Here is a 23,073-nt window from a genome sequence, read left to right on the forward strand (position 1 = left end):
TTTTTATATTTATATAAAAATTTTAAAAAGCTTTTGTAAATGAAGAAAGTGCTGTAATTATTATGATATTACAGTTGTACTGTGAAATATTATTTCTGAAATACAGTTTGCTTTTTTTAATTTGCAGTAAAATATTACAATACCAATATTTATTATTTTTTTAATTCATTTTTAATTAATAATACAAATCATAATAGAAATAAAAGCACAACAAACCTTAAAATAAACTGGACCTTTTAAAATCTTTTTGAAAAAAAAAAAAAACAGCTGTACTGTAAACTTTAATCATTTAATCATTTTTTCTTAATTTTTTTTCCAGTGAACTATTATAAAATGTCTTATTTTGTTTAAAAAAATTAATAATAATAATAATAATAATAATAATAATAATAATAATAATAATAATAATAATAATTATTATTATTATTATTATTATTATATAATTTAAAACATTTGGCCGAATTGTTCAACCTTACAAACAAGCATAGCAAACCTAGAACAAATCATGCAGCCCTAGTTTCATGTCATACACAATGAAATCCCACACACAGTGTTGACATTATCTGCAAGTTTTATGCATTATCAACTCTTCCAACTGCAGCATTCTTTTGTCCAATAGGTAAAACAGATGATGCTAAGGTCTCTGAAAAAGGCCGTATGTCTCCCTCTTCCAACATCGTCCAGCATTCTTCCTCTGACGCCGGTCGAAGCAGTGGAGACGAAGCCAAGAAAACCCCGGCAGGTCGTGTCCCCACAAGCACATTCGGTTTCAAGAAGCCTAACGGCGTCCACGGCCCATCCACTGTGGTAAGCACCTCCAGCATCACTCTGGTCACAGCGAGCGGCGCTACCATTACCAGCGGCTCTGCCACGCTGGGCAAGATTCCCAAGTCCTCCGCCTTTCTGGTTGGTGGGAGAGGGTCGTTAAAAGGGGCTGTGGATGGTTTATTGCCCCCTCAGGAGGATGGCTACCTGTCCCCCAGTGCTCGTTCAACGCTGCAGTACCGTAGTCTACCTCGACCCTCACGCTCTGGAGCCGCGGCCCGCAATGGAAACCGATCGTCCACAAGCAGCATTGAGTCAAGCCTGAGTGCCCGGATGCCCGTTCTTACTGCCATCACGGCCAATAAGCCGAGAGATTCTGGCCATAAAACCAACGGACATGTAATGCAAGCCAATCAGACGGACAAAGAGAAGGGCGTGACCTCGGAGATGGACAATCTGAGATCCAGTCCGATTGTTTCGGGAGGAGGGGCGGCAACTATACCACAGACAGCGAGACAGGGAAACAAGTACAGTGAGGTCTCATCCCCAACATTGCGAAGGTACAAAAAGGGAGGGGGGGCCACGGTTCAACTTACCACACAGAATTTCACCCTTATAAATCAGAGTTTTCATTGACACATCCTCAATTAATAGCTCTATTCATCTTCTCAGGCCCCACTTACATAGCCAAACATGTGAAAGAAAGAATGAGTTTTTGTGACCTCCTCCAGCTCCATGATTAGACTCTTTCTGAAGCTGTTTACTTAACCTGCCATAGATCACGACTGTCCAGGGTGGCTCGTGTTTTTTGCTGCTCATGTTATTGATGAGCAAAGTTCTTTTAATCTTTTCCCGCTGTTTTTAAGGATAGAACCATGCTTCATTTTCACTTCAGCTTGATGGGTTGAAAGGGACATAGTAAAGATTAAAGGTTGGAAATGAAGAAAGCATGGCTTTGCAAGCATCACTCATGCTTAGTATACTTGCATGTTGCTCATACTGTAGTGTTTAAGTCCTGCATGTTTGTGTTATGGACTTGATCACACTTCAGAATTGTTTTATGGATGATAAATAGGGGAAAAATCCCACAGACTTACATTAATGGAAAGACCAAGCCATCTAAGACCAAAAAGAGACTAATACACAACACCATTACATTTTTTCACCATTACAAAATTAAAGGGTTCGTTCAAAAAAGAATTGATTCAAAAAAGAAAATTCTCTCAATTATTAACTTACCCTAATGTCGTTGGACACCCGTAAGACCTTTGTTCATCTTCGGAACACAGATGAAGATATTTTTGTTGAAATCCGATGGCTCAGAAAGGCCTTCATTGACACTAATGTAATTTCCTCTCTCAAGACACTTGATAAAATACATTAAAGTCGTCGTTACAAAGCCCATCTCACTACAGTGGATCTACAATTAATTTCTGAAGCGACGAGAATAGTTTTTGTGTGAAAAAAAAAACAAAAAAACGACTTGTATAGTGATGGGCCAACTTCAAAACAAATTTGTGAACTTTATGAATCAGTTTTATTGATTCATGATTCGGATCGCCAGTGTCACTTGATTTCAGCAGTTTGACACGCGATCCAAATCATGAATCGATACACTGATTCATAACTGTTCGAAACTTTGTTTTGAAATCGGACCATCACTATATAAGTCGTTATTTAGGTTTTTTTTTGCGCACAAAAACTATTCTTCTTGTTTCATAAAATGTTTGTACAGCCACTGTAGTGAGATGGACTTTGTAACAGCGTCTTTAGTGCCTTTTATGGGTCTTGAAAGAGGAAATGACATTGGTGTCAATGAAGGCCTTTCTGAGCCATCGGATTTCAACAAAAATATCTTCATTTTTGTTCTGAAGATGAACGGAGGTCTTACAGGTGTCGAAGGACATTAGGGTAAGTAATTATTGAGAGAATTTTCATTTTTGGGTGAACTAACCCTTTAAGTATTGTATTAATATAATTTGATTTTTATACATTTTCTGTTTCTCTCAGACTTTTTGGAGGTAAGGCTGCCAAGCAAGCCCCAGTCACCACTGCTGAGAGCATGAAAAACTCGGTCGTCATCTCCAACCCCCACGCTACCCTTGGGCACACCCAGTCCTCCGGTGGGCCCTTGGACTCCCCCTCCACAATACCAGGTAGTGGCAGCAGCAGTCCTCTGTACGGGGGTCGCGGCGCCAGTGTGGGGGGCAGCGAGCAAGCTTCGAGCCCTGGTTCGGTGTACTCTACGGGCACAGGGACCTGGGGAACGACCATAAGCAGCTCTTCGGCTCTTGGTTACCCCTCTGTGAGCAGCATGCACACCAGCAGCGAGTCCATTGACATGTCGGTAGGCAGCGGGCATCACCGTGATGATGTTCACCTGGCACTGATGAGAACAGGAAGTGCCAAGACAGGCATGTCAGAGAGGTGAGTCTGGAAGAGTGCAGGAAAAAAAGAGTCTTTATACTTTTATTGCTAATACTGCTCTGTAATATTGAAATATTGTGAGTTATAATTCAGAATTTATAGATCTGTAACACTATCCACAACTTTCCCGAACTCTGACCTTTTCCATGATCGCTATGGCAACGTAGAACACGCCGGTAACGAACTTCCGGTTTACGTTAGTCTGTACTGTTATCAGCTAAACGCCTGGTTGTATTATGAGGATTCAGGAGTAGACTTTTACAACACCGCTTCAGGCAAAATGATCAGATGGTCGCATGTCCCAGATGGTCGCATGGATCTGACTATCTTACAAGAACTTACTAATATCTGTAGCACTAAGCGATTCACCCGAGTTATGCGGTGCACACATTTTGCCACTGTGTGGTAGGCTTGGCTGTTCCTATGATCCACGCAAGATTTACCTTCCGTCCATGCGCCTGTAAATCGATTTTATTTTATTATAAATAAAGGTTTATTTGTTTCTAGTTATTTATTTTGTTAGATATTTCCACTTTGCGGGGGTCCCGCAAAATAATTTTATTTTCCCGCGACAGGCACACAATATCTTGCCACTCGCATCCGCATTCAACATCAGATATGATCCCACACCGCACTCTGTTGTGCTGGGTCCCGCGGGAGTGTATGTCTCTATTTAACGTTAGGTTGCTAGAGCGGTCTTGCTACACAATAAATCTGTAAATTATTGAAAACAATAAACATACCCCTTGCAAAAAATTATACAGTTGTACTGCTGTATTTTAAATAGGTTAAACTAATATATTATATAAACTCAATAATTAAATGTACAGCAATGAAATGTTAATTTTTAAAGTAAAGTTCATGCATCTATTTTCATGTTGATTAAAAAAAAAAGTCTACTGACAATGTCTGACATGATTTCAACAATTACAAATATTAAAATATACTTTTACATCACAATTCTTGAGTTTATCTGAAGCTCGTTGGGCATTGAATGTGTGCGTATGGTGCTAGGCAACATGTCAAACGGGTCCGTTTATGTTGCATGGTTTATGGAAGCAAGTAGGTTTCTGAGGTGAGAGACCCTGGCGCTCAGCGCTCATTAACCCCAGCGAGAGCAGCCTTAACTCGGCTCGTCCTTCTGACGACTGCCGCTGCCTGGCAGAAGCCCCTCCCATGACGCAAATTCGCGTCTGTTGTGTAGTGAATGAAGCAAATGGATTCAAAATGTTCACGCGTCCATGTTCACGCGAATAGCGCTATTTATTCTCGTCACTCGCGTCTGGTGTGAACCATGGTGTGAACGCAGCATAACTGTAATGTGTGCTAACCCGGAACTGAGATACCGTCAACCGGAAGTATCGAGTGTCATGGCGACGCCCACTAAGACTCGCAGGAAAGTGGTGGATAGTTTAGGGTCCAAATCTCACTGTTAATTAGTTGCTTATCAGTATGCATATTACTAGTATATTGGCTGCTTATTAGTGCTTATAAAGCAAATATTAATCCCTTATTCCGGATGACCATATTCTACATTCCTTAATCCTACCCAATACCTAAACTTAACAACTACCTTGCTAACTATTAATAAGCAGCAATTAGGAGCTTGAGTCATAGTAAAAAGTTAGTTAGTTAGAATTGGACCTAAAAAAACTAAAATGTTACCTATAGTATTTCATTATGAAATGTCACATTTGCACTGCAAAATGTTATGGGATGACCACAATTAAATGTGGGACTGAATCTTCTAAATGATTATTTCCTGTGTGTACGGAATTCATGGGTCACTCCTGAACTCACACTGGCATTGTGGTGGTAATAGAAGAATATACATGATAGTTGTCTGGTCTTTGAGAAAGAAAAAAAAACCAGAAAATGTATTTCGATTCAGATTCAGTGATTTGATAGTTGTACTCATAGTTTGTTGAATTACTGTACATTAGAATTTAGTTCTGATCTTCTATCACAGAGCTCGGAAAAAAAACCTACTTAACACCCTTTTTTAAAGTTAGAAGAATGTGATACTGCAGTGTGGAAGCCTCTTTGGGTGTCTCTAATTCTGTATTCATCTCTTCTCCAATGATCTTTTTCTCTGTCAACCCTCCTCACTTCCCTCTTCATTCCCCAAGTCCCCTATCCTCTCCCTCTGCGAGTCCTAAATTCAGCCGTAACACATTGCCAAGGAAGCAAGACAGGTAAAATGTCCGATAGCTTCTGGGTCCACTTCTGCTGCTTTTTAATACTGACATGGCTTTGTGTCTTTGTGTTTGCATAATTTTATACAGTAGTTTCAAAGACTCATGGACAATCCAAATTGGGGTTTTGTGGCTTTTAGTCCATCCCTCTTAGTTTTGAGGCAATCTATACCAAGTGAGGTCACCGTGATTTTGCCAAGTAAGACATAATCCTGGATCAACATTCCTATCTGAAAATGTAGTCCTATCCCTACCCCTAAACCTGACCTTACTCATAACTGATCCCTAAAATCACAGGGAAATGATAGGTCAAGTAGAAGCACCTAACCCAGGTTGTAAGCCTAAACTTGACATAAAATGTAAACTTTAGACCACTTCTACTCTTGATTTCTATCAGGATGTGAAGAGAGTTTCAACCAAAAAGTGTTTATGAAAAACATTGCCTTTACCCTACTTTAAGCACACCCTTAACCTTTTGTCATAACTGCTGGCAGTTTTTTACTCTAGCCACACCTAGTGGTGAAATCCATAATTTTGCTTTCCTTACAAATGGTTTGTTTGCCTTATTATTAAAGGGTTAGTTCACCCAAAAACGAAATTGATGTCATTAATGACTCACCCTAATGTCGTTCCACACCCGTAAGACCTCCGTTCATCTTCGGAACACAGTTTAAGATATTTTATATTTAGTCAGAGAGATTTGGTTTTCCTTCAATTAAAGTGTATGCACACTATACGGTCCATGTCCAGAAATGGAATAAAAACATAATCAGAGTAGTCCATATGTGACATCAGTTGGTTCATTAGAATCTCTTGAAGCATCGAAAATACATTTTGGTCCAAAAATAACAAAAACTACGACTTTATTCAGCATTGTCTTCTCTTCCACGTTTGTTTTCAATCCTCAAATAAAGATTTGAATGGTTATGAATCAGCATATTGATTCATGATTCGGATCGCCAATGTCACATGATTTTGGCAGTTTGACACACGATCCGAATCATGAATCTATATGCTGATTCATAACCATTCAAATCTTTGTTTTACTTTCATTATGTTTTATTACCTTTCTGGACATGGTCAGTATAGTGTGCATACACTTTCATTGAAGGAACAGAAAAGCTCTCGGACTAAATATAAAATATCTTAAACTGTGTTCTGAAGATGAACTGAGGTCTTACGGGTGTGGAACGACATTAGGGTGAGTCATTAATGACATAAATACATTTTTTGGGTAAACTAACCCTTTAATGTCTCTTATGAGTTCTAGATTAATCAAAGGATAATCACCTTTAATAGTGCAATTATAATTGTATTAAGCTTTATTATCTGTCTGGAAAACCAGCCCTCATGATTGAGTTCCTCTCCTCCCTTGCTGTTTCATTTTATCCGACTCTCAGCGATTCCTGCAGTGATAGAAGCACGCTTCCCAAGAGGGGACTCAAGTACAGGTGCATTGTGGGAATATGCACATCCTGCTGACTCTGCTTTCTGCAATGACACTCACATTCTCTTTCTTTCTGTTCTCTGATCTCTCGCACATGCTTCCATATTTTAAAATGCAGTATTGGCACAGTTTTATTTTTGAGCACTGTTTTCTGTTGCAGTTTTGGTGTGAGCGCATGGCACTTGTCACTTTTTGTACAGAGTTCGTATCACATTATGGAGTACTGTATGTGAATTAGCATCTTTTTTGGGAATTTCAGTTTTTCTTTCCACTGTTTTATTACTTTATTTGTCTGCAAAGTTGTAGCACAATTTTTACCCGTAATTTCCGTTTACACTCATGTTTTTGCAAGTTTAAATTTAAACGTTAATGTTTTATTTAATGTTCATAGTTGTTTTTTTGTGAATGCAAAGTGTATATTACATATTAATGTTAGTAATAGATATCCTAAAATGTAAAATATAAATATATTTTCATACTACCATTCAAAAGTTATCTTATATTCACCAAGGCTGCATTTCTTATAAGAAATACTTTAAATCTAATATGATGATTAGAGAAACATTTACTATTATTATCAATGCTGCAAAACAATTGTGCAAATAAATAAAAAAAATTGTGGAAACATTAATACATTTTTCTGATTTTCATAGAAATTGAAAATAGAAATTGAAAAATAAATTAAATAGAAATCCTTTGTGACGTTATAAATGTCACTTTTGATCAATTTAATGCATCCTTGCTGAATATATAAGTATAATTTATTTGATAAAAACCTTTGAACAATAGTGCATTATTGCATAATATTTCAAATTCAATTCTATGTAATTAGAAATATAAAATGACCTGGTATGCTGTATACTTATTTGTCTTTGTTTCCTGTTGCATTTGTCAGGTTTTAGATCAGTATTTATAATAGTATCATTTGAATGCCGGCGTCTGATTGGATGATGCTGTTGTTGCAGGTACGCCCCTCCAGCACAGCTGCGTCAGGAAGAGGCGCGTGATTGGCTGCGCTCACATTCGGCTGGTGGGTTGCAGGACTCAGCCAGCAACTCTCCCTTCTCCACCGGCTCCAGCTTGACGTCACCCTCTGGAACACGATTTAACTTTGCTCAACTTGGTAAAATGCATATACAATATATAAAACTTATATAGCATTTTCTGTCTGTAGTCTATCAAGATTATATTAATGCACTGTATATATGCGTGTCAGTATATCAGAAATAATACAAAAGTAGACTTTACCTAAGTGTGCACTTATGTTATTAGATTAAGTGGCAATGTGTGTCATTTACAGGAAGCCCCACAACAGGTGCTCAGATTAACCTGGCCAGCCTGCGCAACAACAGCCTGACCAATCAGGACAACCCGCTGGACAGCCATGGGGATTCCCGTCTGCGCAACTCCTGCATGTCGCTGGACGAGAAGACCCGCACCATGAGCCGGTCGGGATCATTCAGGGACGGGTTTGAGGAAGGTGAGAAAAAGAAATTAATGCAGGAGACAGTTTGTTTTTTCTACTTCAACACTTGATTCATATTCTTCAACACTTTTCAGTAGTAAACATCTTGATTAAATTTGATCCACTGCAGTGCATTCAAGGATTACCATATTCGCAAATGATAAATCCAATGCCTTATAATTTGGCCAAAAAGCATCATTGATGTTGTGGCTTACCGTTTGGAAGTCAGGAGCTCCCCTAAAAAATGTTGTCTAGGTAGGCAGCTCATTGACTTTTGTTCTTAGCGATCATAGAATGGAGGCTTAAGAATAAGCTTGTCAGTTTGAACTCCATGCTGAAATACAATTCAGACATCTGAATCCAGCATAAGCCCATCTTTCTATTCTCAGTCTATTCACCCATTGGACTAAACCAACAGTCTCTGTTCTCTTCTCCACGCCTGCTTGCAGTAACAGACATTGAGTCTTTTTAAATAATCATTGTGTACATAAAGCTTTGTTACATTTGAAGTCTATTTTTTTCTGCTCAGCCCAAACCACCCGTTCACTCATTTACCTGTTGAGGGTCTTTTCTATAAGATGATTGACAGAGCAGCCAAAGACAGTTAAGCCATAAACTGGTCCCTGAAGAATAGTGTGGCACAGTAACCCAGTATTACACAACTGTGTCCTTTGTGTCACTTCTGAAACAAAATACAGGTTTAAAGCCATGTACATTCTGTTCAGAATCTAAATATGATACAGTTTGTGTGCCACTAACATGAGACTGAACTCTGTGACTCTGAAACATGAAACATGAGTGTGATAAAAGTCCCTGAGGGGTTATGAGAACAGGTTTAAGAAAGGACTCGATCCAAACACAGGAAGTAAAGAAGATACATTTCATATCCTCAGCCTCTGGCAATGGTGATCTATCTATCTATCTATCTATCTATCTATCTATCTATCTATCTATCTATCTATCTATCTATCTATCTATCTATCTATCTATCTATCTATCTATCTATCTATCTATATCTATCTATCTATCTATCTATCTATCTATCTATCTATCTATCTATCTATCTATCTATCTATCTATCTATCTATCTGTCTGTCTGTCTGTCTGTCTGTCTGTCTGTCTGTCTGTCTGTCTGTCTGTCTGTCTGTCTGTCTCTCTCTCTCTCTCTCTCTCTCTCTCTCTCTCTCTCACTCACTCACTCACACACAAACACACATGTAGTGTTTCCATGTTTTATGGGGACTTTTCATAGGCGTAATGTTTTTTATACTGTACAACCCGTATTTTCTATCCCCTTACACTGCCCCTGCCCCTAAACCTACCCATCACAGGAAACATTCTGCATTTTTACTATCTCAAAAAAAATCTCCTTCTGTATGATTTATAAGATGTTTTCCCCATGGGGACCTAAAAATGTCCCCACAAGGACAAGGATTTCGGATATTGCCATCTTAGTGGGGACATTTTGTCCCCATAATGTAGGGATTACCAGCCCACACACACACACACACACACACACACACACACACACACACACACACACACACACACACACACACACACACACACACACACACACACACACACACACACACACATCTTTCTCAGCACACAGAGGATGTTTTGGTTTTCTGGGTGGTCCTCAGTCGAGTTCATAGGCTTCGCTGGTCTTTCATTCCCAGATCTATAACCTCACCTATATCACGCCCAGCCAGCCGTTTGGCTTTTCCTTAAGGCTGCTATGGTATCGTCAGGAAGTGTCAAGCGGCCCGTGGGTGGATTGTGTTTAGCCTGATGTCTGTGATTTGTTTGGGAAACGATTTGAAGTCACACCCCTGAACTCACAATAACAATCAGCGTTGCAATCTCCGACTGACGCTATTATTACCCCTGATGAGTCACATCTTGTTGGGGCAGGTGAAAGTTTAATTAGAGGTTTTAGTTGTCAGACAGTGTGTGTGGGTCGATGCTTTTGTCTGTCTGTTTGCCTGTGTAGATTAGCTGGGGGTTAAAATTGCATTTAGGAGATCTGAAAAATGAGCATTCGTTATTTGTGCTGGATGTAATCTGTATTGTGTATTTAAATTCTACAATTTCTGTTAAGTATTGATTTTAGTAGCAAAACTTTCCCTGCTGCGTAATATATGATGTTCTTACTTTTTGATATGGGCTTTTTGTTATGTTGCCTGGCAACAGTTTGTTATACCCCAACACAGTAGAATTGCAAATGTTTCATACTAGAAGTCTTAATTTATAGTCATAATTTATATAAATGTGTGTTTATCCCTTCAGTTCATGGATCATCCCTCTCACTGGTGTCCAGCACCTCATCCGTCTATTCAACGGTGAGTTTTCAAGCACTTATAAAGTTTTTATTAAAACAGCAGGATGGATGGATGGATGGATATTGTAGGTTCAGTGTGCAATTGTACTGTATATTTCAGCCTGTGATTATATAGGATAAGAGGTGGAGTGTGCCACACCTCCAGATGGGCGGCTCCATACACCTGCAGAGGTGTTTAAGCAACAGTTCTCTATCTGCACACATGAAGTGAGTCTTCAGTTTACATGAGGTTGACTTAAGGAGCTGAGGAGTTAGTTAGGATCAGATTTACTATAAAGAAAGGAACATCATGATGATGGCGACTCTCTCTATGGGGAGAGCTGTGAGTGCTTGCGGGTACACGGTAGGAAACTTTAGCTTTTAGATTACTCTCATTATAAATCTATTTATATGTTCTATATTTATGTTGCATATTATTCAAGTTCATTCTTAATTTAATACAAGTAAATAGGAACTTATGGTGTGTAATATTGACTTAAAGCAGATCTTCCTTCTGGTTGTGTTTTGTCTGAAGGTGGAGGCTGTAAAGTGTTAGTGTATGTGGGTGACAGCTGTCATGCAGAAACATAATGTCTCTTAGAAACAAACTCTGTGGTGCTTTTGAAAGCACCGATTCATTCTGTACTGAACGTTGATCAAAAGCCAGATATAATAGCAGGACAATCTTTAGTCTCAGAGACAACAAAAGATCAGAGAAGTCAAACAAAGCTCTTCTGATCAGAGTTGCATTGATAAAGTCACCATGTTGAGTCTGTATAGTCAAAAACATTTACAAAAAGAGATATGATTAAACTGGAACCAGCTAGATGCCGGCGGGTTTGTCTTACACGTCACTTATTGCTGTGATGGACAGACAATGCTGCTGTTTTAATGTCACTGTCAGTCTAGCTGTCGGACAGCATTGAAAATCATTATAGTGTGCTGTCGCAACACACCCGCTGGGTGTCATTACATGCCAGACGCCACACAAAGAGCACTAGTATGCTATTGTTTTCTTGAGCACTCGTTTTTAGCAAGCATGTTTTCAAAATATGGCTATGGAAACAGACAAATACTATGAATGAGAAATATTTCACAATGCGTATTTTTTCTAGATATAATCAAATAAGCTCTGAAAATGATTGACTCTTTTGTACCAAAGATCGGATTTGGTCTTTAGGTCATTTTCATGTCAGGTTTTACAGAAACTTTTCAGTTCAGCTGTGGGTGATCGGTATTGTCTAGTAGCCAACGTCTGCAAGTGTACCAGTAGAGATGAGCTCATAAATCAGAGGAAAAGGAAAATTCCCTCTCTAGACCTTTAGGGAAATCACACTGTTCATTTTCAGGTGTGTGTTGCTGTATATGGTGTTCATGTTATACCCTCGGGAGAGAAAGCAGCTCATTTTTCAACTGCTATACAAGAAAAGCTGTGCAAATACGCTGTTTAAACATGCTAATAACTACTCTGTCTTATTTTAACAGACGGAGGAGAAATCACAGTCAGAGGTGAGGACATGTTTTTTCTTTCGCAAAAACAACACGCACGCACGCACACGGCCCCCACATACCTGTGAATCACGTTGCCATCAGTAGCGTGTTTATTCACCACCATTGACCTGTTGTGAACACAACTGTGGGCGGATTCACGGTCGGATCTCATTTCACCGTACATCTCTGTGATCTTTACGTCCACCTGTGCAACACACCTCTATTCTGTACATACACCTGCAAACTGTTTCCCCCAAAGCTTTGATACCAAATCACAAAGTTCTCTTTCCACGACACACCTGGATCCCTTGTGTATGCCTCCTTTTCCTCTTCTTTTCATCTGCGCTTTTTTCTTCCTCTTTTAACACCGTTTCTGTTCTGCCTTTTTTCTCTCCAGATCCGCAAGCTGCGTCGAGAACTGGACGCCTCCCAGGAAAAGGTGTCCGCCCTGACAACGCAACTCAGTGCCAATGTAGGTGGACACAGATACATAGTTCTGAGATGTCTCTTTATTCTTTTATTACATCTATGGGGCATAATTAATTCCCAATTCTGTAACTAGTGTCAGTTGTCAACCTGAGGCGTCATATAAATTGTTATCGTAATCCCAGTGACGCCTGTGTGGGTTGTGTGGTTGATTAATGTCAGCGTCGATCATGACCTCATTGGAGTTTCCAGTTATCTTTATCTTCATTCAATAGCGCTACGTTTTCAGCAACACAGGCTATTGTATTTTTGTAATACTTCTTCCTACACTTAACATGTACTTAACCATGTAGTTAAACCTGTTAAGAAAATAAACTAGTTTTTTTAAGTTTTTAAGGATCCCCTCTACTATATGAGATTGTTGCAATTACGAAATATAAAGCCACAGTTATAATTGTGATATGAAGTAGAAATTTTAAGGACACCTCGCAATAAAAAAGGTCATAATTTTGAGATTTAAAGACATATTGTGAGATCTGAAATTGCAATTTTGAGGTCACAATTATCAGAAAAAGATCCCAACTGTGAGATATAGTCATACTGATACAGATATAAAATTACAGTTGTGAGAAAAAGTTACAGTTTCAAGGTAAAATAACAAAAAAAAATTGTCATTACCAGAAAAGGTCACAACTGTGACATATAAAATTATAATTATAAGACATAGTTGCATTCAGAAGTAAAAAAAAAAAAAAAAATCAGAATTCACAATTGTGAATTCACAGAAAAAAGTCACAATTGTGAGATATAGGGCCCTATCATAAAACCAATGTGACCCCAGGCACAACGCAATAGTTTTTGCTAGTTTCAGCCGACATTTATCATTTTCATGTCAAGCCGTAACTTTAATTGTTTAGATTGCAAACGCACTGGCCCCCGTCTGTTCGCCCATGGCGCATGAAGGCGCATTGTTGGTGCGTTGCTATTTTAAGGCAACTGAAATGGACTGCACCGTTGACCAACAAAAACCTGGTCTAAACTAGCGCAGTACTACTTCAGTAGCGCAGTATATTTTGTTATTTAATTAGCTCTTTAGTAATATGTGCCTATAGGCTGGTGCACAATGCATGTACACTCGGCTTATTACACACACAGGGACGTGCAGCAGCACACAAACATTTTTAATATTAAAAATAAAAGGATTCCTGAAGCATTCAGTCTTTCTGCTCGCAAATTCTGCCATGTAAATAGTGAATCCGCCATGGTGCAAGCGCAACTGGCTTTTAATGGGAATGGGAGATGAGACTCTGATTGGTTTATTGCACACTATGCCCAAAACACATTTATTAAAAGACTAGGTACAACCCTTTTGGACTATGCGCCTGGCGTGCAGACCGTTTTTTTCCCGTTGCTAACAAAAGTGCAGCATGCACTCAGATCGTTACAATAGGGCACATAAAGTTGCTTTGTGAGATATAGGCAACTGTGTTGGGGTAGCGCATTACAAGTAACATTACAAGAAATGTAATCAGATTACTTTTTCAAGTAAAGTACTAACAAAACAAAACATGATGTGAGGAGGCATTTACTATGCTCACTTACACTAAAACATATTTAGTATTCCTCAAAATGAATAAAAACAGTAAAAAGTAAATATGTTAAATTACACAAATGTACGTTATGTATTTAATCTCACTTTATTGACCAACGTGTTTTCTGCCTACCTTTCTGTGACTTACGATAAACATCACATTTGTGTTTTATTTTTTATATATTTTTATCTTTTGCATGAGGCTTTATTGATTTCACTTTTAGTAAAAGGGCGTTCTCATGCCAAAAACTTTTTTGTTGTTTTTAAAAAACAAACAAGCCAGCCAAGCCCAGGTGAGAAAAAATAACACAAAAATGTAACGCCATTACTTTATATAAAAGTTACTAAGTAATGTAATTAGTTACTTTTTTAGGGGAGTGACACAATATTGTAACACATTAAGTAATCGATAGTCACAAATCACGATTATGAAAAATGTATGCTTTTGGCGGCCAGTGTATATTTACAAAACATAATATAATAAACTAAATTAAAAGCAAGACCCTGCAGAACAGACTTGTCAGAACAGCTCTGTGCCATTTCCACCAGAGAAAGCGATCGTGTTTGATTTAATATTTTATGAGAGAGTACAGACTATGTTCACTGTTTTTGTCATGTGTCCTCCTAAAGATAAATGCATGTGTAAATCACAAAGCTATGTCTCTTATGCCTAAGGCAAAGGAATCCTGTCATGTAAGTACAAACTAGACAAGATTGTTTTAGAGGTAAAGAGGAGGAGTTGTGTTGTAAAGACAAGATTTTCTATTTTCGGGGCATTGCTTGTCTTTTTCCCAATGTTAGCATGTGTGCAAAACAGTTTCTGACGTAAGACAACTTAAACTTGTCAACTAAGTCGATTTTTGACTGGCATGGAATGAAGTGAAGGATTCTTTTAGTTATTTTTGACGTGTGCGGAACATTGTTTTGGTTTGATGATCATGTTCAGTATGCAGACACAACACTTTTTGGGGTGTTCAGCTATGGAACAGTGAGAAATATCCCAATAGAAAGAAAAAGTAATGAAAACACAACTGGGCCCTTGAGACGCCGGTAAAACATGTCAAGGCCCCGGGCGGCCTCTCAGCTTTGTCTGTCTCAGTTATCAATGTTAGGAGGAGCGTCACTGCTTCATAATATAACGCTGTAGTTTAGTTATCTGAAGCTGAGCTATCTATGGAACAGCAGAGGAGCTCTAGTGATGTTTGTTCTGACGGGACCAGCCCTCTCATGTGGCTCCCTTTGAACCGCTACCCTTCCCATGGGTGCTCAGAGAAACACGCTCCCTCGCAGAAAGAAAAATATAGACAGGGAGGCTTTACGGAGACAACTGACAGCTCCCAAGACCCTCTTGGATGTAAGGTGAGGTTGATGACATATGAAAAATGGATGCTTAGTGTTTGCTCTTTCATAAAATCTGAGAAATAACGGAAACAAATGAGACAATTGTTGGTATATAAAAGAAGCTGTAAAATGAGTTTAGATCTGAATATTTGATGAGTTTGAGTTTATATTGAGTTTACACTTTTTTAAAATGTACTAACTGAGCACTGTTCGAGACATTGTTGAGATCTGTCTTAAAACTCTAGAGGATGCATGTGTGAATATTGAGGTTGATTTTTGACGGGAAAGTCTGATAATCAAGAGACTTTAGCTAAAGTCTCAATTTGATCTCCATTTAATCTCACTGTGGAATAGGAGAAACAGTCGAGTTGATAAAAAAAAAAAATGTCATAAGGAAAATTAGATTAAGAGGGAAAGGTAACATGTAATGAGAGGGTGAAGAAGTTTTTTGTTGTTGCTTGTTAGTCTGGGATACGGGCCAGGGTTTAGACTGCACATCTAAGTGTTTGTTTATAGGTAAAGATAGTTATTTAGTAAGATTGAGCATTTCAATAAACAGGCAGCTCACGCACAGGTCATGCAGTTCATGCAGATTTGAGCATAACGCATATTTTTACTCTTTATCATCGCAAAGGAGAAAGTTTGCCTAGACATTTTAGTGCCTTGAAGGCAGATTGCACAATGTCCATGTATTATATGAATAGTGTATCATATAGCTAAGATGCATGCATGCAAAAAAGACATGATTTTGAACTTTTCCTCATGTTTTACCTCTTCTCCCCTGTTTTTCTTTGTTAGGCCCACCTGGTGGCAGCGTTTGAGCAGAGTTTGGGCAACATGACCATCCGACTGAAGAGCCTCACCATGACCGCAGAACAGAAAGTAAATATCAAAACATTTGCATCACACTTGTTCATTATCAGACTTAGAGAGAAAATGATTTTTCAGATGCATTGTCATTAAATAAACACTTGTGTTAGGACTCTGAGCTGAATGAGTTGAGGAAAACCATTGAGCTGCTAAAGAAGCAAAATGCAGTAGCTCAAGCAGCCATCAACGGCGTCATCAACACTCCAGAACTGTCCTGCAAGAGTGAGCGCACAGGTGAGGGAGAGAACACCATCATCAAAAAATACAGACAGTGCAATCAGATTCAACAAACCCACTACAGCTACAAGTTTACACAAATGAAAAATAACCCCATGATTTACTCATCCTCAAGCAATACAAGATGTATATGACTTTTACAATCAGAGTTTATATCTTGGCTCTTCCAAGCTTTATAATGGGATTGAATAGTACCTGGTTTTTTGAAGCCCAAAAAAAGTGCAAAGGCCTTCTGAACCAAAGCGATGCACTTTTGTAAGAAAAATATCCATATTTATAACTTTATAAACTATAATCACTGGAATATAATCACAAAAAACGGAAAATGTACTGGTAATTTTCTGCCAGTATTATCCAGTCATTTTACGGACATTTACGTTGACCCTTAAAACACAAACTAATGTGATGTGTAATTCAAAAAACAGGTAAAACACCTGTAAAAAAAACAATCCTTTATATAGGAAAAATCCTTTATATTTATACTGTACATTGTGCCCTATTTTTACCGATTTCTTTTACAGTGTAGCCTGTGTACATTTCACTTCTTCTTGAGTAAACTGATGTGTTTTGAGCAATCTGTTGTACATGCTTTCCAGACATTGTTGTGTTCTAATTTGTATTGTTGATGATGTATTGCACTGTATTGGTTAGTTTTGCAGTATGAACACTAAATGCCACACTAAAATCTCTGTCCATTTGGCAGGTAATAATGGTTCATCGCCCGGAGCGCAGCCGGACCTGCGTATGCGCAGACAGCACTCGTCTGACAGCGTCTCCAGCATCACCAGCGCCACCAGCCACTCCAGCCTGGGCTCCAACATAGACAACCCCGACTCCAACAGCAAGAAGAAGAAGAAGAACTGGGTGAGTCCACACTCCTCTCATCAACATTTAAAGGGATACTTCACCCAAAAATGACAATTTTGTCATATTGTTCCAAACCTGTATGAGTTTCTTTCTTCAGCTGAACACAAAAGAAGATATTTCGAAGAATGTGTGTTAAAGTTGATTGATGAGCCCCATTTTTTTTCTCTCCATATTATGGAAGTCAATGGGGCTCATCAACTGTTTGGTTCCCCATAATCTTCACAATATCTTCTTTTATATTCAACAGAAGAAAAATCTCATACGGGTTTGAAACTAAATTATGACAGAATTGTAATATTTTTGAGTGAACTATCCCTTAAATATCATGAGAACTGTTTAACCATTGCTGTTTAACCTTTGTGCTTCTTCATTCTAACTGTTATTTGTGTCTAGCTTCTGTCTTTTATGTATTTGTCTGAAGTTGCTAAACCTTTAAATATGAATAAATACTACTAACAAATACCTAGTGGGAAATGTAACTAAATGCTGATGCTTTTCCTGAAAACGGTGTTAAGCTAGACATTTAAAGACCTGCCTTGCTGTATTGGAAGTTAGTTTGCCATGCACATAGAGTTTAATATTGTACTTCCTGTTTTGCTGCGTCATGCTGACTGTAGCTGGTGTCCTGTGCTGGAGGTGACATGTCAGATGATGAATATGAATATGAATATGTATGTTAAATAATAATGACAATAGTTACCCTTGTTAAGCAGCCCTTCTAGATTGATATACACTTCTGTTCAAAAGTTTGGGGTTAGTATGATTTTTGTTCTTGTTTTTTTTTTTTTTTTTTTAATACATTAATACTTTTATTTCACAAGGATGAGTTAAATTAAGCAAAAGTGGCAGGAAAGACATTTACAAAGTTAAAAAGTATATTTCAAATAAAAATAACTTTTTGTCAAAATCGTACCTATCCCAAACTTTTGAAGTTTTGAGTTTTAATGTTTACTGTCCAGGTTTGTGTTGTTATTCTTGCTAACAATAATTTTTAGACACATTTTAGTTGTTTAAATGAGTTAGTTAGCTTTGTAGCTGCATCACTGTCCTGTTCATAAAAAAAAAAGCCATATTAGCCTGGTGGTCCAGCTGGTCATTAGTGTTTTGGAGAATGGTACCTAGCGTAACTAGGTCCCTTTTCCTGCAATCGATTTGTGTTCTTGCTTGTGCATTGGTGCTGGTGTGGGCTTTGTGTTGGTCTTGAGGGGTGTTCAGGTGAATCATGGGGATGTAGTTCCCGCAGATGTAGTGGTAGACATTAGACAGTGATCTGATAGTGTCATGTGAGCGCCTTGCAGGACACAAACCCACATGGCTGAATGTGCTTTTCTGTGTCTCTCTCTGTTTTTTTCGCTGTGCTGTCGCTTCATTCGGCAGGTGTATGAGGTAAGAGAGTGTGTTCAGGGACTCCTGCACACCTGTGTTGGTTAACCCAGCTTCAGTCTGCACCTCTACTAACCCTACTAACCGTTAGATGCCCTGCTCCTCAGCTCGCTGTGTCTCCTTTACACTATACTTCCAATCCCCTTTTCACCTCTTTTATCTCTTCTTTCTTTTATCTTCGAATTAATGTCCTATAGTGATTCATGAGTTATTATATTTAATTTAGTGTATATTAATACATATACACACGGCTTAGCCGTGGATTATCCCTTACATATTCAATCATTTATGTTAGAAGCGATTAATCGATTTGACAGCAATAATTTATTTATACAATTAAGCTAATATTTATTTTAGTATATAGTGTTACACAGGACATCTGCAAATTCTTTACTGACCTGCAAGTCATGGGTTCTGTTTTTTTTTTTTTTTATCATCTTGATTATGAAGTTCGTGGCTTTTAGTTAGTTAGTACATTGATTATAAATTCTTGATTTTTAACATTTGTTTTTCATTTTAATTTTTAAACTTAATTTGACATTTCTTAAGATTGAAACTTTTTGATTATGAATTTTATTTTTAATTTTGGATATAATTTGGATATATATATATATATATATATATATATATATATATATATATATATATATATATATATATATATATATATATATATATATATATATATATATATATATATATATTAAATTTCTTAAATTAACTTAATTTTGAATGTTTGCATTTTTCATTTTAAACTTCTTTTAGTTACGAACTTTAATTATTTTTAATTTAACCTCCTTGCTTATGAACTTTATTTAATTTTTTTTAAACTTCTTAATTATAAACTTCTTTGTTTTAGATGTCTTTGATAATGTACTTCTTGGTTTTGCAGCTATACAGAAATAGATGTAATTGTTTAAAAAGGTCAAAATAACAGTTTAAACACATTTAGCACATTCAAATCTATGCAAAAAAATCAACGGATTAAAAAATCTGCTTTATCTTCAAGCTTTGATGTGGATGATGCCCAACCCTACCTTTTTATTTTAGCTGTTGCTCCCTTCTTTCTTTCTCGCTGTTTTCCTCCTGTTCTCACTGTACAGCTTCCCGCACATACTTTAAGCGCTGCCCAAAGGTTTTTCAGTAACTCTGCTTAACTGCTTAATGATCTTCTCTTTGTTCTGTTTGTTGTCGTTGCAGCTGCGGAGCTCCTTCAAGCAGGCCTTCAGTAAGAAGAAATCACCCAAGTCAGCCTCCTCCCACTCGGATATTGAGGAGATGACGGATTCCTCGCTCCCTTCCTCTCCCAAACTCCCTCACAACGGCACCGGCAGCTCAGCACTGCTGCTCCGCAACACACACTCCAGCTCAATGTGAGTGTGTTTATGTTACATAACGGCTCTTGACCTGATTATCAACAAGACTTATTATTATTAACAACAACTACTAAAATTATTTTTGTTAATTGAAATAGAGTTAAAAATCAAGAAATCAATATTAATCACCACATGTATACTGTCATTTAGACTGTCCGACTGCCTGGATGGAGAGGCGGAGACTGTGATGCAGCTGCGTAATGAGCTGAGAGAAAAGGAGATGAAGTTGACGGACATTCGACTGGAAGCCCTAAGCTCTGCCCACCAGCTGGACCAACTGCGTGAGGCTATGAACCGCATGCAGGTGTGAGAATGACCTTCACGTTACCTTCTTGCAGTCCCATGAACCAGATTTATTGGATTTTTTGTAGAAAAAGGAGTGTGACATGTTTTATCCCTATGTGGATGGTCTGATAGGTGGAGATTGAGAAGTTAAAGACGGAAAATGATCGTCTTAAGCTGGATAGCCAAGCCAGTGGGAGCAGGGCATCCTCTCAAGTGTCCGTCTATAACCCAACTCCGAGCCCGACGCCTGGTCTGTCTCAACACGGCCTCAACCTTACAGAGTCCACCAGCTTCGGTACAAGCATGTTATTTTTTTGTCAAAATACTTAGTGTCGCTCCCTAAAGGATGTTTTGTAGCTGTATGTGAGGAAAAATCATAAAAGTGCATTACAGATCTAGTCTGCCTTCTTTAGACATGTTGCTGAATGACTCCGGTGGAGACGGAAGCTCTCGTAAGGAGAGCAGACATGTGAAAATAGTTGTCAGTCTTCAAGAGGACGTCATGTGGAAAGAGGTCAGTTGTCCTGCTTTTTTTACAGAAAGATTAAAAAAACCCACCCCATTTGAGAGAGTTTTGTTTTAATGATGCGTCTTCTGTCTTCCACAGGACAGCAGGACTCGAGACTTCCTGATCGGCTGCATCGGTGTCAGTGGAAAAACCAAGTGGGATGTTCTTGATGGCGTTGTACGCCGCTTGTTTAAGGTAAATTGATTTGCATACATCATCAACACAATTGTTGATGATGAGTAGTTTACAATCACAAACATAAGACAGCGATTTATTAAACGTTTAATTAAAATGGTAATTTTTTTTTTTTTTCTGTTTGCGAAAAATGTGTACTTTATGGGTACTTAAATATTCTGTTGCAAAGTCTCTTTTTACTTCAGAAGGACTTTTTCATTGAGGTATTTAACATGAAGCGCTTTGCAAAAAGTGCTCTAGTTTAATTTGTGAAAGATATGACAACATACAGTATTATCCAACTACACTCAAGCAACTTAAAGGGATAGTTGATCCAAAAATGAAAATTCTGACATCATTTACTCACCCGAATTTCTTTCTTCTGTTGAACACAAAAGATTTTGAATAATGACGGTAACCAAACAGTTGATGGGCCCCATTGACTTGCATAGGATAGAGTATTTATTTTAATTAAAGTCAATGAGAAGCAGAAACTGTTTGGTTACTGACATTCTTCAAAATATATTATTTTGTGTTCAGCAGAAGAAAGAAATCAATACAGATTTGTAACAACTTGAGGGTGAGTAAATGGTGACAATTTATGTTTTGGGGTAAACTATCCCTTTAAGACAGGTAAGACATGCAACGGCTTTTTAAGTAGTGCATTTGATTCATTTTGCTCATTTCCTGACCAATAATTTAAGGTTAATACAATTAAAAGTTGAGTATTTAGCCCTTTTGGGCTTGCCCAGGATTGTATAAAAAAGGCAACCCTCCAAGTATTAGCTGATAACTGTTAAATTTGATTATCTGATTGTCTCTCTGTAGGAGTATGTCAGGCATGTTGATCCGGTCAGTCATCTGGGTCTGGGTTCAGACAGCGTGGAGGGCTATCGTATTGGTGATGTGATCCGCTCCAGCGGGGCAGACACGCCTGAACTCCTGCCGTGTGGATACCTTGTGGGAGAGAATGACACAATCAACATCTCCCTGAAAGGTTCACACGATCAGAATTTTAAAAAATGTATCATCATTATTTATCAGTGTTGTTCCAAATTTCTGTTGTTGTTAACAGTTGTGCTTGTTTCTCTCGTTTCAGGTGTGAACTCTCAGTCCCAGGATTCTCTCGTCTTCGAGACGTTGATTCCCAAACCCATGCTCCAGCGCTACGTGTCTTTGATCCAGGAACATCGCAGGATCATCCTGTCAGGCCCGAGCGGCACTGGTAAATCCTACCTGGCCCACAGACTGGCAGAGCATTTGGCGCTGCGTGAGGGCAAACTGCCCAATGAGAGCAACATCGTTACCTTCAACGTCGACCATAAATCCAGCAAGGTGAGTTTTTTGTTTGGTTTTTCTCAAGAATGCAGGTTTGTGAGCCATGTTGTTTAAATCTGCTCTTTAAGCTTTTTATCTCTAAGATGTAAGATTTGAGCTGAAGTAAAAAAAAATGTACATTGACCTGTTAAGATGTATATTTATTTTCTAGGAGTTGCGTCAGTACTTGGCAAATATAGTGGAGCAGTGCAGCGCTGACGGACAGGAGACTGAAGCCCCTCTTGTGCTCATTCTGGACAACCTTCATCACGTCAGCTCATTGGGAGAGATGTTCAACGGCCTGCTTAACTGCAAATACCAGCGCTGGTGAGTCTGCCTTTCGGTTTTAAAAAATATATAAATTCACATTTATGAATTATAAAAACAAATGTATATTAAAAACAAGAAAAAAAAGGAATTTACTTTTAATTAGTAGGGAAACATTAAAGTTATCAAAAGTGAAAGACATTAATAATTTTACAAAAGATTTCCATTTCAAATAAATGCTGTTCTTTTGGGGCCCTATCATACACTCGGCGCAATGCGATGCCAGGTGCGATGCAAGTGTTTTTTACTAGTTTCTTC

At 38.2% G+C, this 23,073-nt stretch overlaps 1 protein-coding gene across 8 annotated transcripts in view; it reads left to right on the forward strand.

The window, feature by feature from the left end:
- The window catches only part of nav2a (neuron navigator 2a), a 267,454-nt gene that overhangs the window by 239,867 nt on the left and 4,514 nt on the right, over nucleotides 1–23,073 (forward strand). For 5 of the 8 annotated variants that reach the window (XM_067445210.1, XM_067445213.1, XM_067445211.1 and 2 more), the window contains 20 exons: nucleotides 620–1,325; nucleotides 2,776–3,192; nucleotides 5,322–5,387; nucleotides 6,788–6,838; nucleotides 7,800–7,957; nucleotides 8,135–8,314; nucleotides 10,592–10,644; nucleotides 12,108–12,131; nucleotides 12,511–12,585; nucleotides 16,270–16,353; nucleotides 16,452–16,575; nucleotides 17,282–17,442; nucleotides 20,029–20,201; nucleotides 20,355–20,508; nucleotides 20,622–20,784; nucleotides 20,903–21,003; nucleotides 21,097–21,192; nucleotides 22,000–22,168; nucleotides 22,271–22,506; nucleotides 22,661–22,815. In XM_067445210.1, coding sequence (XP_067301311.1) covers nucleotides 620–1,325; nucleotides 2,776–3,192; nucleotides 5,322–5,387; nucleotides 6,788–6,838; nucleotides 7,800–7,957; nucleotides 8,135–8,314; nucleotides 10,592–10,644; nucleotides 12,108–12,131; nucleotides 12,511–12,585; nucleotides 16,270–16,353; nucleotides 16,452–16,575; nucleotides 17,282–17,442; nucleotides 20,029–20,201; nucleotides 20,355–20,508; nucleotides 20,622–20,784; nucleotides 20,903–21,003; nucleotides 21,097–21,192; nucleotides 22,000–22,168; nucleotides 22,271–22,506; nucleotides 22,661–22,815 — 3,346 coding nt within the window. The remainder of the gene's footprint in view (nucleotides 1–619; nucleotides 1,326–2,775; nucleotides 3,193–5,321; nucleotides 5,388–6,787; nucleotides 6,839–7,799; nucleotides 7,958–8,134; nucleotides 8,315–10,591; nucleotides 10,645–12,107; nucleotides 12,132–12,510; nucleotides 12,586–16,269; nucleotides 16,354–16,451; nucleotides 16,576–17,281; nucleotides 17,443–20,028; nucleotides 20,202–20,354; nucleotides 20,509–20,621; nucleotides 20,785–20,902; nucleotides 21,004–21,096; nucleotides 21,193–21,999; nucleotides 22,169–22,270; nucleotides 22,507–22,660; nucleotides 22,816–23,073) is intronic. The other 3 variants (XM_067445212.1, XM_067445218.1, XM_067445214.1) reach the window with 2 other exon arrangements.

This window comes from Pseudorasbora parva, chromosome 1 (genome assembly GCF_024679245.1).
Source record: "Pseudorasbora parva isolate DD20220531a chromosome 1, ASM2467924v1, whole genome shotgun sequence".
Classification (NCBI taxonomy): Eukaryota; Metazoa; Chordata; class Actinopteri; order Cypriniformes; family Gobionidae; genus Pseudorasbora; species Pseudorasbora parva.